The following is an 18,926-nucleotide window of genomic DNA, read 5'->3' on the forward strand; positions in this document are numbered from 1 at the left end:
TATATATATATATATATATATATATCTTAATATAAAAATTAAATTTAGAAAAATAATTTTTATTTCCATTGTGAGTGACACATGACACTCTTTAATGTAAATATTAAATACAATTTAACCCCCCATTTATTTATTTATTCATATTTCTTTAGTTGAATTATATATATATATATATATATATATATATATATATATATATATATATATATATATATATAAAGAAAAGAAAAGAGTAGTAAGAAAAGAAAATAGTAGTAAGAAAATAAAAGATATATTTTTTGAAGCTATATTTGTTTGCAAAGTAACTTAAATAACTTCATTTATGAAAATAACCAATTAAGAAGGGAGATGTGAAAATATAATATTTTATATTATATTTTATTGTGTAAAGAAATATATATTAATGAATTATACAAAATTATTATTTAAAGAAAATTGATAAGTAAGGATACTATATTTACTATTTTGATATAGAATTTAGTTATGATGTGAGTAACATTGAAGAAAAGAGAAGAAAAAAAAGAAATGATAGACACAAAAGAAGAATGCTCTTCTTCCTTCAAATCATCAATTATATTAATTTGACATGATAATAGTAAGGAACTCAACTTTTATATATTATAAATAGATAGGAATAAGAAAAAGTTTAAAAAAGTGGTGATGAGTAATGATATGTGAATACTTGTATATTATAAATATTTATTTGATATTTTTTTTTCTATATAAGTACTAAAAGGTATCTCAATGCTTTAATGCCCACATCGAATATAAACCAAACTGTCTCACAATATTCTGAACCCAACTTGCATACCACTTTAGTGGGCAAACAGTCCAACCCTTGAAACAGACTATAACCCCAAGTAGCAAAGAGTTGACATCGAAGTTTCAAACATTTTCATTGATCTCTTGTTATCAAATCATATTACTATCATACTTACAATGGGAGATATTACTTTACCTTAAAATAAGTCAACTCGATAGGAGAATGATTAGTTAGGTGTTAAATAAGAAGCTTTTTAAATACCTCTTGATTAAAAGAATAAAAATTGGTGTTCATATTTTTTTCCTTCCAAAAAACAATAAATAAATATTATAGATGATGTAATGATGAAAAATAAGAGAAAATTAAATGGATTAATTTTAATTTTATTATTTTTGTGCTAATATGTAAAGTTCATGATATTAGTATATGATATTTATTATTAATTTTATTAATGACTAATTTTCATCAAGAATCCTAATAAATTACCCTTAATAAGTTCTCATCTTCAATTAAGTTTTTTTTATTTTTAAACTGAGACTTTCCTTTAAAGGATTAGCCCAATATTCCACTGACCAAATAATTTTTTGTAACCACAAGGACACTTAATAGTTTATCAACATTATTATTCCAATGCAAAGCCTTAATTGCAAACCCATAATTGCTGCACCAAATGTCATACGACTAAACCAACACAATAACAATGCTAATCAATAAAATTAAATAATCTATTAAATGCAAACCAAGTCAGAGTATGACCAAGAGGAAAGGAAAAAAACGAATGATGCTAAAATTGGTGTAAAGCGTTTAATAATCGATCCAGCAAAAATTGCAGGGCAGTGCAATCTAAGACAAATTGGGACAAATTAGGTTTGTGTACTGTAGTGTGTGTGCTTCTCTGCTCTCTCTGACCGTTTACAAGAGTGAAGTGACTCCTTCGTACTAACCATGCAGGCTAGGGCATGGCCTACATGGACCGGACTCAAATTCTGACTCAATTACCTAATTGTAAGGGTGCATGTGAGTCAATTTAATTCGGTTTTTCATATAAAAAACAATCATCTAAATCAAATTTTAAAATATATGTAGCTTAACTTGGTTTGATTTTGATTTAAAATATAATTTAAACTAAACTAAATCAATATTTTATAATTTGATTTTTTTAAATTTTTACTAAAACATTATTTCATTAAATTTTGTATATTTTTTTTAAATTTTAAATTAAATTATATTAAAAAAAATTTAATATACTAAACCTTTTACCATAAAAATCTATCAAATTTTTATCAATTTTAAATTAAACATATCTTAAAAAAATCATCTAAACGATAAAATGATAAACATGATATATGTTTATATAAGTAACACTATAAAAAAAATCATAAAACTTAAGTGATATACACATAAAACACATGACACTAAAGTAATATAAATATTACAGTTTAATTTAATTTTAAAAACACAAATAAAAAATTGAATTAAACTCATTGATTTAAGAACAAATATCCAAATAAATTTAAAGAAAATCAGTTTGATTTGATTTTTGAATGCTAAAGTGATTTTTAATTTTTATTTTAGACCAATTTAAATTTAAATATCCTTTATTAATAAGACAAGCTGAAATTTTTTTAAGCTAGTAACTGCGCCATCCACGGGTTAAATGGATTGGTCCTCACACCTCAATGCACATATCCACCTTAATCAACTAATTTACCAAACATAATCAATGTGAAAAGAGGAATGAATGATTAATAGTGTATTTAGAGTAGTTCCACGGTGAAAAATAAATTATTTTTTTTATAAAGGTAAAACAATAATTTTTTTTCATGGTATAAAATTGATTTTTAAGTGTTACTCAAACACAATCTTAGCATATTTGAAAACACGTCTTAAATCCACACACAAAACTGCGTCAAAATAGCAAAATAACGCACAAGTTACATTTACATGCTTCTATATGAACGTGAAGTGAATTTTATTCAAATGCTCACTATAATGAATTTCTTTGGTTTTGATTTTGATTTTTGTAACCAACTTGAATTAAACTAATTTTAATTGGTTTACTTAAGTTTAGATTATTGGGTTATGATAAAAAAAAAGATTTTTTAAGCTTTTATCTCTAATTATTGTTTATTTTATATAATTTTTAATTATGCTAGATATTCTGTTATATTTCATATTTTTTAATGATCAAATTTTTTTCTATAGTTATCACTTTATATATCTGATAATTTTTTTTACTCAAAATATGATAAAAGAAAATTACTTACTCAATACATCCAAATTAAGACACTTGGTAACATTAGATAAGATTATAAGAAGATCAAATATAAAGAAGAAAATTAACCAAAGACAAAAATAGAAGAAAAATGGAAGTATCAAAGTCTAAAATGTATTAAAAAAGAATTGATTTGGCAATCCAGTTAGTATAGGTTGATTTTTGCTAGTGTGGTGTTAATGGTGTGATAACATGCTCACATAATATATAATAATGATATAATCTTTTGTTGATATAGTACATCATAATGTCAACACGACATCATTGTCAACAATTTTTTGTAAGATAATTGATAATAGAGATTAAAAATGAAAAAAAAGGGAACTATTTCGGAATATGCATTTCAAAACCTTTTTCTCTCCTACCCATTTGTTTGCCTAAACTCCGGTGATCTAGCTTCGGCTTATGCCATTACCTTCTTCTACGGATCCTTATTCTTTTTGTGACTTCTTTATTTGAATGACTCCTTTCCCTACCGGTGATGATGTTGATAATAAATATTTTCTTTCACAGTTCCACCCCGGGACTAAAATTGAAGAAAAAATTTACAAAGATAAAAATTAGAAAAATACTCACTTATAAAACCATTTTCATATTTAAGCCTACTTTCCATTTAGGAATAGTGCAAGGAAATGGTCAAAGAGAGAAGTATTAGTATGAATCTTAATTATTTATTCAATTAAATACACTAAATTATTAACAACTAACACATTTCCATTTTATATTAAATAATTTATCTTATGTGACAATCATAATACTAATTAATACAATCATTTCTACTAGAATTTGTCACAATGTCCTGTGTGAAAAAGTTTATAATGAGCCGAGGCAAATTGTTCAAAATACTAACTTGAATTTTGTGCCTAGCGGCCAATTCTGTAAATTATTGCCAATTGGATTATACCAAACAAATAAACTTTTATCTTGGATGAAAAAATATAACTAAAATGTAAAATTTGTTCTCCAATGAAGATTAACAAATAACCACCTTAAAAAAATTAACAAATAACCAAAAAATAATTCAATAAACTATCTTTTTGGTCTCTAAAGTATTGTCCTCTTTTCTAAATAGTCCTCAAACTAATAAAATTGTATAAGTAGTCCCTAAATTATTAAAATTATGTTGCATAGTCCCTCAAATAATGATTTTTTTCTCCAAAGTAATCCCTCAATATTAGTAAAATATATCGATCTAATGGAGGAATATTCAATATTTTAGGGAGTACTTATATAATTTTATTAGTTCAAGGACAATTTAAAAGAGAAAGTGGTGTTTTAGAGACTAGATTGACAAGAGAGTGATATACTTCAATAACTATCAAGAAATCTCTTGGCTCTATAGCACTGGCCAAACAAATAACAATGATAAAGATAGGAGTATGAAACTAATCATCTGACATAAATATTTCATGATCAAGGTCCACCTTAGACTGATTTTTTTTTACCTTACTACACCCTCTTTCTCCAAAAAATGCCTAATATACACTAATTTGGAAATATTTTTCCAAACTACACCTGTTTGAAGCTTTTCACGGAAGTCGGGTTCTGGCACCCCGACTTCCCTTCTTCCTTTTTTTTTATAAATAAGTTTATATATTATTAAAATTAAATATTATATCATATAAAATTATTTTTAATTGATTTTAAAATTATTTATTTATTAAATTAATTTATATAATATTATTTTATAACTTTTTTAAAGAGAAATATACATATAAAGAAAAATATAAAAATTGGATAAAATTAGAGTATAATTTTTTATTTATGTTATATGTAATTGTGTAGTTAAATTTATGTTTTGTTAATTTTTGTATGTTTTTGTAATTAAAAAATAATAAAATTAGTTAGTAGTATTAAAATACAGTAAAAAAACACCGCAAAAAAACATATGACAAATCTGTCATAAACAAAATATTCAAATTACAGTAACCGAAATGAAACTCGACAATAATGAAACATATTAAAAATTGCAATTAAACGCAAACATAACAAAACTAATGAGGATCTGAAATATGTTGTGCAGAATACATGTCTTCTTCTATTTAGATTACTGGTTTGCTAAAAATAGCCAAAATTTCTATTGTGCAGAATTGTTTCCAATCGTTGGATTGTACTAACACCTTTAGCACGTCTTCATCATTTTTCAATTCTGTTATGTCATATTCAATCAAATTTTCGGAATACTTAGAATGACCTGGTTGTCAAAAGAACAATCGTCTAACCAATTGTGATCCGTGAATTCCATTAGGGGGAACCCCTATAGGTGCAACTTGCTTGATTAAATCCTTGAGTTTCTCCATGTCACATCCCGAAGGAATGCCAAATCTTATTGGATTAGTTCCAGTAAAGGAGTAATCCAAAAACTCACCTTGGCGTGGTATGTTCTGCTTCCCGTTGTAATACATAATTGCATCATGAGTAGGAGTGATGGTTGATTGAAGCAGGTTGAGTATAGCATTCGGTGTTCTAACAATGGTACATAATAATTCTATAGGGCCAACACACGAGTATTGTTTATTGCACATTAACATTGTGTAAACATCATCATCATTTTTCAATTGTAAAGATTGAAAAAAATGTTGTTGACCTGCATCTATGAATGGTTGTCAGTAGTAGATTTCATCCAGTAATTGATCGTTGGTTAGTTGAAGGGTGTTGTGCATTCTACGCTTGAGTGTATCAAAAGAACAGTTATTAGGAACTCACATTGGTGTTGGAATGAGACTTTGAAAATAAACACCATTTTGGTTGTGACTGATTGATCCATTTGGAAAAATGAAAGATAATCTGGAGTTAGTAATAGTCTGACTGCTTGTTTCTCTCAAAAATGACATAGTAATAAGATTGAATTTGGTTTGTGAAATTATGTTGTGTAAGATTGTGTGTTTGTATTGTGTCTGTGTTGTGTTATTTATAGTTGTATGAGTATTCTGCCACGTTGATGTGTATTGGAATCCAATGTTTCTTTTTCCCTAGTAAGTGATGTAGGAGACGTCCATTATAATTTCAGAGTGAACAAAGAGATTATGAGTTGTCCATCTCATGTCAGTTTTGCACACGTATCTAAAAATTAAATGTCTCACCTGTAAAACTGACATGAAATGGACAGCTCATAATACAGAGTGTTGTTAATTTGGATTGTGATTTTTCCTACGTAATTAAAGCAGCAGACGTTCATGATGATTTTCAGAGTGAATAAAGAGATTATTGAAATCGACGCCAAATAAATCGGTCATCCATTCATGGGTGGTTGCGGTGACTGACTCGCCAGTGTGGCCAAAAGTTTGATGAATAGGTGAAGGAGCAAAATACATTGACTGAGGATGTGGAATTTCAAAATGTGTTTGTTCAACACCTGACCCTACAACATTTTGTGTAATTGTTGTGCGTGGATCATGTAGTTGTTGTTCAACAGACAAGAACAAAGTAGTATTTTTCCTATACCATTCCATGTACGCTGGTGTATGTGTCACTATTCCTTCAACCCATTGCCCAGCTAAAATATCGTTGTATTTGTTTTTCCAGATATTGATAAAAATATCGTTGTGTTTGTTTTTCCAGATATTAATCCACTCCACATGATATTCCATCCAATCAGTGTAATGATTGCGTCACATGTCAATTTGGTGAAGTAGATCAAGATTCATGGGATCAACAGGGATATCTCGTTGTAGTCCAAACTGTAGCTTCACCCGATTTGTTTGATGCCATTCGACAATTGAGAAACAAATAATTGTAGTACATGCAGACCAAATCTCCATGTCTCTATATGCACGTCTGGGTAGGTGTTCTTCAAATCCTCTATATAAGATCCAAGAAAACTGAAATATATGCCAACAAGGCAACATGTTAGTATATATATTTATATTTAAGGTGTAGATCATGATAGTATTATACATCATGGCTCTCCATATGATCTATACGAGACCTATATCCGACTAAGTCACCTTGCGGTGTGGCCCTATATTCTAATCTACCACCACTCCATCTAAAATGTAAAACATACAAAATCAATATTCATTGTAATGTTATAATACACGTCATTGAAATAAAAAAATTTACATTTCACTATATGTAAATAACCTTTTAGCCAGTGGAAAAGTTATTTTGAGTCGTGGGACTCTTGGTGCAATAAAAGGCATGCGGTACCAAGCCCATGACTGCAATAGTATGACACAACCACCCATAGATTTACCAACCTCCGATGATGCTTGACATAGTTCTTTATATAGGTTTGCTAAGCAAGCTGAACCCCAACTATATTTTTTTGTGTTGTTCAAATCACGTAATATGTTCAAATACATTAAATGAACTCTATTTTCAGATTTATCAGGAATTAAAGCACCGCCAATCATGTACATTATGTAAGCTCTACACCTGCATTGTAATTGGTGCATTGTTGGTTCTTCGGGTAATGGTGCGCGCAACATGTTTAGCAACCATGTCAGCTTCAGTGCAGCTCTTTTACGTGCATTTTCGGGAGGAAATTCCCCTAGTAACTCGTGGCATAACTCATCCCAATGTAAGAAGTTAGGTCCAGCCACAACACGACCATTGACTCTAATGCCTAGATGAAGTGCAACATCTTCGAGTGTGATGGTGCACTCTCCCCATGGTAGGTGAAAGGTATGTGTTTCAGGCCTCAATCGTTCAACCAATGCAGGATCAATTTTACACTATTTGATTAGGGCAATATGTTGGAACCTGGTAGACGATAATAATGCTATAATTTGTGGTTCTGGTTCAGGTATTGTATGGTAATAGGAAGTGATTAACTCATTAACCGTAGTACGTGAACGATGAATGTGATAATGACGCAATAGAGGTTTATCATCAATGAGAATGATGTCAAATGGTAAACCGAATACAAATGATATAAAATTTGAAATTGGGTGATGCAAAAGAGGTATTGACATGCACCTTTCATCTATTTATCATTTACACTATGTTCGGTTTTGCAAGCACAAATACACTTAAGATAATTGTAATGCCTCGAGATTCCAAAGCACATTTATAATTTGTCTCGTTGTAAGGCCTCGAGATTCCAAAGCACGTTAACATGACTATGGTACTGTGATGCATCGAGATTCTAATTCACGTGAATCAATGAAATTTCGTGCACACTGTTCACCCGCATGCGTACGTTAACCACATTAACTTGGTTCTCAATAATTCGCATGTCCTTAACATTACACTTAAGGTAATTGTAATGCCTCGAGAATCCAAAGCACATTTAAAAAATGTCTCGTTGCAAGGCCTCGAGATTTCAAAGCACGTTAACATCAACTGTGGTACTGTCACGCATCGAGATTCTAATGCACGTGAACCAATGACATTTTTGTGCACACTATTCACCCACATGCGTACGATAACCGCATTAGCTTTGTTCTCAATATTTCGCATGGCCTCAACATTACACTTAATGTAATTGTAATGCCTCGAGATTCCAAACCACATTTATATTTTGTCTCGTTGTAAGGCCTCGAGATTCCAAAGCACATTAATACGACTATGGTACTGTGATGCATCGAGATTCTAATTCACGTGAACCATGGACCCGTGATTGATTGTATATATAAACCTACCATGTCACCTAATACTTTGCACTGTTGCGTCTAATCAAATTGTGAGAGAAAACAGAGAGGGCTAGCAATGAGGTCAGAGCCTATTTGTGCGTACGTTTATATCAATGGTGAAATCATTCAAAGTTCAAGTGCAAATGCAATTTTCAGAGGTGACAACACAAAGTCGTTACTCTTGAATCCAACAATGACGCTGCCAAATATAATCACTGCAATACAGTCATCAATTACAGATAATGGTGTTACGCCTATAATTAATGCCCTTTGGTATCGTTGTCCTGTATATTAATTAAATGGTGAAGTTCAATATAGGGCAATTCAAATTATTGACGAAGAAGGTGTCTCATGCATGTTTCATACATTTCTCAATATGAGAAGTGTAATATGTATGGAACTTAAAGTTGATGTTCATAATTCATTATCACCTACTCAAGTTAATGACCTAAGTTGGGCCGACATGGAGCAGAAGCTGGAGAATACCATGAAATTAGAATGAATAATTTAACATATTTTGTTGTTGTATTGCATTGAAGTTTTTCTCTGTCTTTATTATCTAGTTGTAGTTGTTGCATGCTTTGAAGTTGTTATTTTTAATTTACTTCAGCAATAATAGTCTACATATGCATCATTTCAGATATGCGGAGCAATGTCAGACCTAACCCTCACATGCACTGACACCCCATTAAAGTGTGGTGTTGCACACTGTTCACTCACATGCGTATGTTTATCCCATTAACATGTTTCTGAATAATCCATGTGACCTTTGCATGCGATACAGATGTTTATTCCAATCTAACACTCTCATCTAACCCTCGTAACTAACTCCCCCCCCTAACCTTCCAATCTAACTCTTCCATCTAACCTTCCAATCTAACACTCCCACCTAACCCTCTCATCTAACCCTTGTAACTGACTCTCCCAACCTAACCTTCCAATCTAACTTTCCCACCTAACATTCCAATCTAACTCTGGTACTAAACTTTCTTAGCCTATATATAATATCACCATTTGACAACAACATATCACACACAACAATTTTCTCACAAAACAAAACTCGATTTGTAATTCTCACACCATTTCCACCACCATGGCTCCACCTAAAGAAATTGTGACCATCATTTACCAAAATGGTCACATTGTAGACGATCTAGTTCAAGGATCGACATACACATGTACGACCCCAATATTTTTTTACGCTAGTCGTTCTATTACGTTTACACAATTCATTTGAAAAATTAACAATCGTCTCCCTACTCGAGCAATTGAACAAGTTGCTCAATTGTTATTTCTTTTCCCTATTTCATTTCATCTTGGTTAGACACGTTTTATTTCAGCTCAACTATTCGACAATGATGATCTTAGAGGCGCGATGGAAACAATTCTTCAGAATCCACAATTGAATTATGCCGAATTCTATGTTGTTACTGAGCTTATTCCTCAACCACAACCATCATCTCCACAACCCTCATATCCACAACTACAACTACCGCCTCCACAACAGTTACCATACAACAATATAGATCTCAATAATCCAGTATCTTCATACAACAACCATGCCACCTAATGCAGTAAAAGTGGATAAACTGAAAATTGTTAACTTAAATTTAGACAAAAAATTTATTTGATTACATAAAGTGACAACTGAACATGGACATAAGACATTACATGAAAACTTCAAAGCAGAAATAACTAAGACATGAATGATCCGTAGATTACCAATCTCGTTTAAATATTGTTTTGTAAGATGGAGACATGTTACTTCCTCCGGACCTAAAAGAGGAGTTAGTATTACTATCATGATTTTTAATCTAACAAGTCTCGTATTCATCTTGTTCATTAAATTCAATAGACGTACGACTGTATAAATCACTAACAAATAATTACCAATATTTTATATTAAATAATTTATCTTTTGAGACAATCATAATAATAATTAATACTAGCATTAATACTTAAATTTGTTTCAATGTCCCTGAGTGAAAAAGTTTATATTGATCCCAGGCAAATTGTTTAAAATACAAGCATGTTTTGTGATTAGCGGCCAATAATTCTGTATATTATTGCAGTAAGCCGGGTAATTTATTTTCTTGCCAATTAGTGTAAAGCAAATAAATAAATTTGTATCTTGAGTAAAATTAAAAAATATATATATAATTAAATAGTAAAATGTGTTCTCCTATTAAGATGAAAAAACAAATAACCAGTAAAAAAAAGAAAAAATAACCATAAAATAATTGAATAAAACCATCAATTAATTTGGTCTCTGGAGTATTATCCTCTTTTTTAAATAGCCCTTAAACTAATGAAACTGTATAAATAGTTCCTCAAGTATTAAAAATTATGCTACATTTTTTTTACAGAAGAAAAAACTATGCAATGCTACATAGTACCTCGAATATTAAAAATTTCTTCAAAATAATCCCTCAATGCTAGTAAAATATATAAATCCAAGGTCTAAATACAGGAACATTTAATACTTTAGCAACTACTTATATAATTTTATTAATTTAAGAAATATTTGAGAGAGAATATACTGATAGGATGGTACTATAGTATAATAACTATCAAGCAATCCCCTGAATGTATAACGTACAATAGCCAAACAAACAATGATGATATTGATAAATAGGAGTCTGAAACTAATTATCTGATGTACTTGTTTCATGATCAAGTTCCACCTTATACCACTTACTAATACGATTACGGGCTATAGTTACCTGCACATTGACATAACGATTTCATCAAGTTCAACATCGAATAGTAACTTACATTAAGAAGCAATGATAGGAAAATGAATCGCATACCTGCTCATCCCAATTAGTTTTGTAGGTGATTATAGTTAGGACTATAGTTTGAACTAGTGTCCCAAACAACATTCCAATCCAAATACCCTACAAAATCAGAAAGTTTGTCCAATGGATGAGAAGTGATAGAATCAGGTGTAACTTGAAAATGAGGAAAGTAAAACATAATAGCCTACCTTGACTTCCAAGTGAATAATGTTACCAAGTACTATTCCAACTGGAATACCTATGAGGTAATAACACCCTATGTTCACATACGCTACAGTGCTCTGCCACCCTGCTCCAACAGCCACCCCTGTTGAAATCATACAATTTCATGACTTTCAGACTCCCCAATTGACAAATTAATTTTGGCTTTATCATGCATAAACAATTGGGTTCAAATCTTAAACAAATTCATTAAACCAAGACACCAAAAGTTATATAGCATACCTGAGAGTACAGGTTGAATACTATTTAGTAACAAAGAAAGCGCTAACAAAGGTGACAAATCCCCCACAGCAGTAACCACATCTTCGTTTGAAGTAAAAAGATAAGCTATTTTTTCTCTTAAAAATAAAAAAAGAACAAATAAGATAAACCCAATTACAAATGATGTAAGCACTGATACAACTATAGAAAACTTTGCAGCTTGTGAGCTTCCTCTTCCAAGTTCATTTGCCACTCTAACACTGCAAATTAAGAAATATAAAGTTAATATTCTACAGCAAACAAAAAATAAATAGAAAATTAAATGACAACTAATTGATTTTTTTGTGATTTATTATATATATATATATATATATATATATATATATATATATATATATATATATATATATATATATATATATATACTATTTATTTCGTAGATGATGACAAAAACAAGGATTACAACCATAAAAAGGTAAAGGGCATCATTACCTTGCTGCAGCCATGAAACCAAGTGCTATCATCATTTCCCATCCATTGATGTTAATACTGTAAATAATATAATTTAATCGTAATTAGGCCAAACGAGAAGAGCCTACTATAAGTCTGACCATTAAAACCGGCAACATAAAATAGAAACTCAACATATAAATTTCAACATAGATTTGCTATCAGTACAAAGGATTGCCATATAGAGAGAGCAAAAGGATTACCATATAGAGAGAGCATTGATTTCAACCTCAGCATTTTTCATGTTACCAGTCAAAAGAATCAATACCGTGTTGTACCAGAGCTCAAGACTGTAAAATATATATAACTTCCAAGTTAGGAAACATATATGTTAAATTGTTCCTAATTTCCTACACTAATTAGATCCAAATTTATCCAGCAATCATGGCATTTATAAAGAGCTTATTAACTCCTTTTGTTGATTGAGAACAAAGCTCACCATAACATGGCACCAGATGAAAGGGAAAGCTTGACAACAGGCCCAAGATCTTTGAATGCTAAAAATGAGAAACCTTTCCATGTTTCATCGCACCAACCACACGTAATAAATATTAATTGACCAATATTAGGAATCCAGAATGCCAAAATTGTTGAAATCATTGCACCAGGAATCCCAAACTTGAATTGTATAGTCAATAGCCAAGAAAGAAACACATGAATGATTATTGATAAAGCTGCCAAGAATGCAATTACGACATTCTTGCTTTGAGATTGAAGGAATGTCTGGCAATTGAATGAGACAATATAAGCAAATAAGATAGGAATTGACCAAAGAGAAATGGTTCCTGCCACTTGTGCTATGTTCTCATCTTGGCCTAAGAGCATCAATATTGGGCTTGTGAAGATGAACACAGGAAGAAGACAGAGTGCAGTTAAGAACAAAACTATCGATGATCTTTGAAGATACACTCCCATCATGTCATATTCTTTTGCACCGTATGCTTGTCCACAAAGTGTTGATAACGCACTTGACATTCCTAACTACAATTGCCAGTTGACAGAAATAATTTGTGTTATTCCTTGCCAATATATATTTCTTCACTGAATAAATTGTAATGGTAGCTAATAGCCAAATGTAGGTGAAGTATATATACAAATAATATGATTAAAGCTACTACCCTCATCAACAATGTAAATATGTAATTAATTTTGTATACCGTCATAGAAGATGTTCATATGCTTCAACTTTTTAATTTAGTTTAATCCCATCAAGCTTTGATGCATATCTTTTCTTACAACCCTAGATTCCCTATTGACTAAAATCACTTCTATATAATGTAACTATGTAACACAATAGATTTAAACAAACCAAAAACAAAAGTCAGAAAATGTAATTCGTTTTCTCACGATACAAAGTACTAAAAGAATAGATCAATATTTTTTTGAGTTGTTGTATACAAGATGACATTGTCAAAAATCTAAAAGGCTCATTCAAATATTTTGATTGAAGCTTACCATTATCCGTGAATCATTGTTGTTGTTATTTCTATTTTATGTATGTATTTATATTCGTGTATTATAGTTCTGATCAAATCCTGTTGTTGCTGAGGTTGTGTTTCTAGGTTGTCTGTGATCTGTTTATCTTGTTTTCTTTGTTATTAATGATATTGTTCCTTCTTTGTTTTGAATATATATGGAACTATTTATGCAGTGTTTCGATTATTGTATTGTCTTCTTTTAATTCCCAGAGGTCTTATTAATTAGTTGAGGTTCCATATGGGAATATGGGGCTTTTTAACCATTCGGGTGCAATTTTTTTCACTTTTTTAAGGATGTTTTTCAAATTATTTTTCAAAAAGTATAAGTCGGAACAGGTGTTATGTCTTCTTAATTAGAAGTTGTAACATCTAGTATGATTTATTTATTTTTTTAACTGAAATCATAAAATCATTTATAACTTTGACATAATTTTTTTATTTACGACTTCAAAGTTTTAATTTTTTTTTTAATTTTACAACTTTAAAGTTGTAAGTTTTTTTTAATGATGTAACTTTTGAAGTCGTAGTATTTTTTTTTACTGCTTTAGGATTTTTTTTATTTACATGTAATTTTTTGTTTTCAATTTTTTAAAAAAATTTTAATTAAATTTTATTTATTTAATTATTAAATAAATATTTTTAGTTTTACTTATTATTATTTTTATTTAATATATTGTTTATATTTTTATATGATTTTATTTAGTATGTTATATATTTTTTAATATTGTTTTATTGAAAGCATTTTATATATTTTTTAATATTGTTTTATTTAATATATTTAAAATTTGTATAATTTTTTAATAATGCTATTGAATTTTATTTATTTTGTAAATGAAATAAAAAACTAACATAACGATATTTAATTTTTTTAATATTTGTTTTATTTTAAATACTTAAAAAAATTACATTAAAATTGTAAATAATTTTACGACTTTTGTTAAAAAATAAAATAAATCGTAACATCTATTATGATTTATTTCCTTTTAAAAAATAATTTGAAAAGCACCCCATGTGAAAAAAGCCGACAAAAATTACACCTTGAATGGTAAAAAATCCGGAATATGGTATAACATAAGAGAATGATTATATACTTAGGGCACATGCTTCTTTCTAGTTTTTAAAAGCTTATTTGATTACAGAGAAAATGGAAAGGGAGGAAGGGGTCATTGTAGGGGTTTTCACATCTCAATCCCCTTATTCCCTATGTTTGGTAGAGAGAGAAATAATATGGTAGATGAAAATAAAATAAAAGAGTGGAAACAAGTGAAAAATAAATATTTTTGGTAGAAGATAAATAGAAAAGAAGCAATGAGTAAAAATATATGAGAAATATCATAGTAAGTCCCACCAATTTCAAAATTATTTCCCTTCTAACTTTCGGCTACCAATTAAGACACCAACTTATTTCTATCTACCCAAAATTATTTTGATCTTTCCATATCAAACAAAGTCCTTAGGCTTGCACTTCACCCTTATTTGTTTGGGAAGAAAAAGAGATGAACGAAATAAGAATGAGATAAACATGATAAAGATATTAATTTTTCTAATATGTTTGAGAGGTGAAATATTTGATTTTTTTTTATTCCAGTGAGATCTACCGGAAAACACTTGTTTTCCAATTTTTTTAATATTTATTTATAAAAAAAAAAGTTATTTGGCTCAAGTCCATAAAATATCAACACTAATCCAAACTTTGCCGCTGTTTCACGAGGGTACCAATGGTTTGTACAAAAAATATTCTATTTAACAGAAATTTATTGTTACAATGTACATTTTAAAATGTACTAATTGCATTAACTATCATTACCATATTCACTTCTTAACTAACTTTTTTTTGCAAATATTTTTTTTATAGTCCACCTTATTGTCAAGATACACTACACTTGTAGAATAATGCAAATATTAAATTCAATTATAATAATTAATTAAATTTTTAATACTTTTATAAAAAAAATATGATGACTACAATTATGGATATATTATTAGAATTTATCTATAAATTTAATAAATAAAATAAGAATTAAAAATAGGAATCAAGGAAATGTAATTAGTTTAATCTACTCATAACAGGTGGTATATGAGAAAAAACTAATTTTTTTCTTTATTTAGGTTATTAAACATCCTTCGAAAATTTTGAGTTAATATTGATATGTTAGGTATAAAACTAATAAATCTGGGTGTATGGGTTAGATGTATGATGTTCTTTTACAATTGAGCAACAGCCGCATTGCATTAAGTTTAATGTAATGATCTTACATATACCATTATTTTCTATTGAGAATCATAAAAAAGATTAGAAAAAAAGAAAAAAAAAAGGTCAAAAAAGAAACAAGAAGACAAAGTCATTAATGACTCTCAACTTCTCCTTCTTAATGTTAGCTTTATTTTTTATTTGTTGCATCTCCTATGCAATCCAAGGTGCACAATTGGATGTAATTTGCGTGCAAACTAAAAATTCCACTTTTTATTTTAATATTTTCAACTCAAGACAAGAGAGAGCTGGGTGTATGTGCATAATTTAATGTAAACCTTGTTGACCTTATCTAATATATATATCCTTGAAGTAACACGTGTGGATATAACTACCACATCAAACCAAATTAAATAATTACAAAGATAATTTAATTTTTAATTCTTAAAATTAGGATTACCATAAAATAAAGAGTAATTGGCGGCAATTATATTGTTGTGGTATCTTAAATTTTAAAAATCACAACCCAAGGCTGGCCTTAAACATTGTCTAGAGGTACGATATCTCAGCATTCATGTACAAAAATGAAACTAAAATAATTTAATTTTTTTATATAAATTGAAATAAAATGGCAGGAAAATAAATTCTTTCCTTCTATTTTTTTATTTTTTAAAATATTATAAAAATTAAAAAATAATAAAGAATTTAACAAATTACAACAATACTCTCTCTAAACTTCTTTAAACTTACACATAACTCTACTCTTTTTTATTTTTCTTGCCATAACTCCTTTTAAGTTTTAAAATATTACACTAACACCTTTTCAGCACTCTCTCAAATCTTACACTAACACTCCTTATAAGAAAAATGAATACAATGATTAAAAAAAATACTTGTATAATTACATAAAATCTCATGAAATATATTACTTTAATTTGCTCTAAAGGGATTTTATGAAAAAATAATAAATTAAAAAAAATACATTTTTAATTTGTATAAAAAATATTATAATTTATTTATTTCTTTATACTATTTTTCTATTCATCCAATTTCTTTCTCTTCTTTTCATGCATAATAATAACAAAACAAAAGTAGGCACAAAGTCAATTGGTGGTGTCCACACACAACTCATCGATCAGCGGAAATCACGTTTTTCTATTAGATTGAGCCAAGTGGCCAACCTAATAGCTTAATCCAAAACTTTTCTCACTTTTTCCGTCTCTTCTCCTTCAGTTTTTCTTTTTTAGCCGTAAAGGTTAATTATTAATTTTTATTAATAAGAGAAATCAACTTCATTACTTTTTATTGATCTTATTTTTTTAATCTTCAAATCAATCTTATATCTTTCCTTTTCCTTTCAGTTATATGTCTATAAAAGTTGATAATCAAGGTGTATATATAGGTATGTTTAAGAATTGGTAATTGGTGAAAAAATGATTTATCATTGCCTGAGTTTAATATATATATGATGATATGAAGAGTTGAAGACAGCTTCGTATAAAAAATAGTAAATACTTAAAGCACTCTGAAAATCTGGCATAGGAAAATTATTAAAATTTGAGAGTAAGAAGATAACATAACATAACATACCAGAATACCATTGGCGAAACGTATGATGACAGTGAATACAAGAGCATAGGCAGCGAGTTCTCTTGAACCAATATGACCAATAAAAGCTTGGCTTATAACATTGATGCCAAAGGTCGTAAACCTTGTGAATATGGCTGGTGCTGCCACTATCCACATCTCTTTGCTCTCTTCCCACACCCTCTTCACCAATGATAAATTATCTTCTTCTGACACTTCCTCTTTGCTCAGCAACTTCTTCTCTAGATTCCCCTCCATTTTTTGAGTCTTTCTTCTTGAGATCGATCACTGTACACAAGGGAGTTTGGGGGCTGATATTATAAAAAGAGAAAAAGGAAGAAAAAAATAAACACAAGTGAATCTAGCCAGTGCTTATATATTAGATGCATACTAAACACAAGAACTTCTATTTATATCCACCAGGAGTGCTAGTAAGAGGAATCTTTTTATGACAGATATTTTTTGGGTCTAATATTAATTATTATGTTAAGTTAAAGAATATTCATTTTTTTGTCTTAAAATTAGTTGTCTTTATTTAGTTTTTCATTTATGAAATCATATCATTTTATAATTTTTTTTTCTTATCTCCCTTTTCTTTTCGACTATTTTCAAATTCTTTTATAAGAATGCTTTTACTAATTCTCTTATTTTGTACAGTAAACATTGAATACTTTTTTATGTTTTCTACAATTTTGCAAACATTTTATTTTTATTTAATATTTAAGAATTAAGTTTTATAAAAAAAAGTATATATTTATAGGTTAATTCTCTTCTCTAGCTAGATCAACATTGTGACATGAATAATATATAATCTTATTTCTTACACATATAATCATGTGTTCGTATGAAAAATATCAATTAGTATATGCTAATTTTTTCAATGAATCTTAATTTACTGTGAGATTATAGTTTTTGGCATTCAGCCAAGATATACGGCCTGGTTCACTAAAAAATACTCCGAACTAGCCGCTACAAGCTTAATTAACGGATATTGTCACTTGTAATTGGATTCAACTTCTGAATTTATAGATGTGGATGGGTTTATGGTCCCAAGCGGCTGAAACATGTTATTAAAATTATTGGATAGGGATTAGAAAAGTTAGAAAAAAAAGTGATCATATATTAACATTTTTACATGTGCATTTACTCTACTAATATCGATTATTTTTGTGTTCCTATCACTTATGATCATACCTATAATATAACTACTTATTTTTCAAAATAAAATAATTTTTTGTTTTATTATATAAAAAATTGAGTTACCATTTAAAAAAATAAAAGTCTTTTATTTTTTAATTTTTTTTCTTTCATTAATTATAATCTTA

The 18,926-nt window shown here is 29.0% G+C and overlaps 1 protein-coding gene across 1 annotated transcript; it reads right to left on the minus strand.

Annotated features, from left to right (window-relative positions):
- Window positions 1–11,025: 11,025 nt before the first annotated feature.
- LOC100788960 (protein DETOXIFICATION 21-like) lies at window positions 11,026–17,989 on the minus strand. Its single transcript, NM_001371779.1, has 8 exons — window positions 17,605–17,989; window positions 12,785–13,326; window positions 12,549–12,635; window positions 12,328–12,384; window positions 11,857–12,095; window positions 11,601–11,719; window positions 11,425–11,511; window positions 11,026–11,337 (listed from the first exon to the last, which is right to left on the minus strand). The coding sequence occupies exons 1-8, from the start codon at window positions 17,857–17,859 to the stop codon at window positions 11,260–11,262; spliced, it is 1,464 nt and encodes a 487-aa protein (NP_001358708.1). The 5' UTR covers window positions 17,860–17,989; the 3' UTR covers window positions 11,026–11,259.
- Window positions 17,990–18,926: the final 937 nt, after the last annotated feature.

Source organism: Glycine max, chromosome 3 (assembly GCF_000004515.6).
Source record: "Glycine max cultivar Williams 82 chromosome 3, Glycine_max_v4.0, whole genome shotgun sequence".
In the NCBI taxonomy this organism is placed as follows: domain Eukaryota; kingdom Viridiplantae; phylum Streptophyta; class Magnoliopsida; order Fabales; family Fabaceae; genus Glycine; species Glycine max.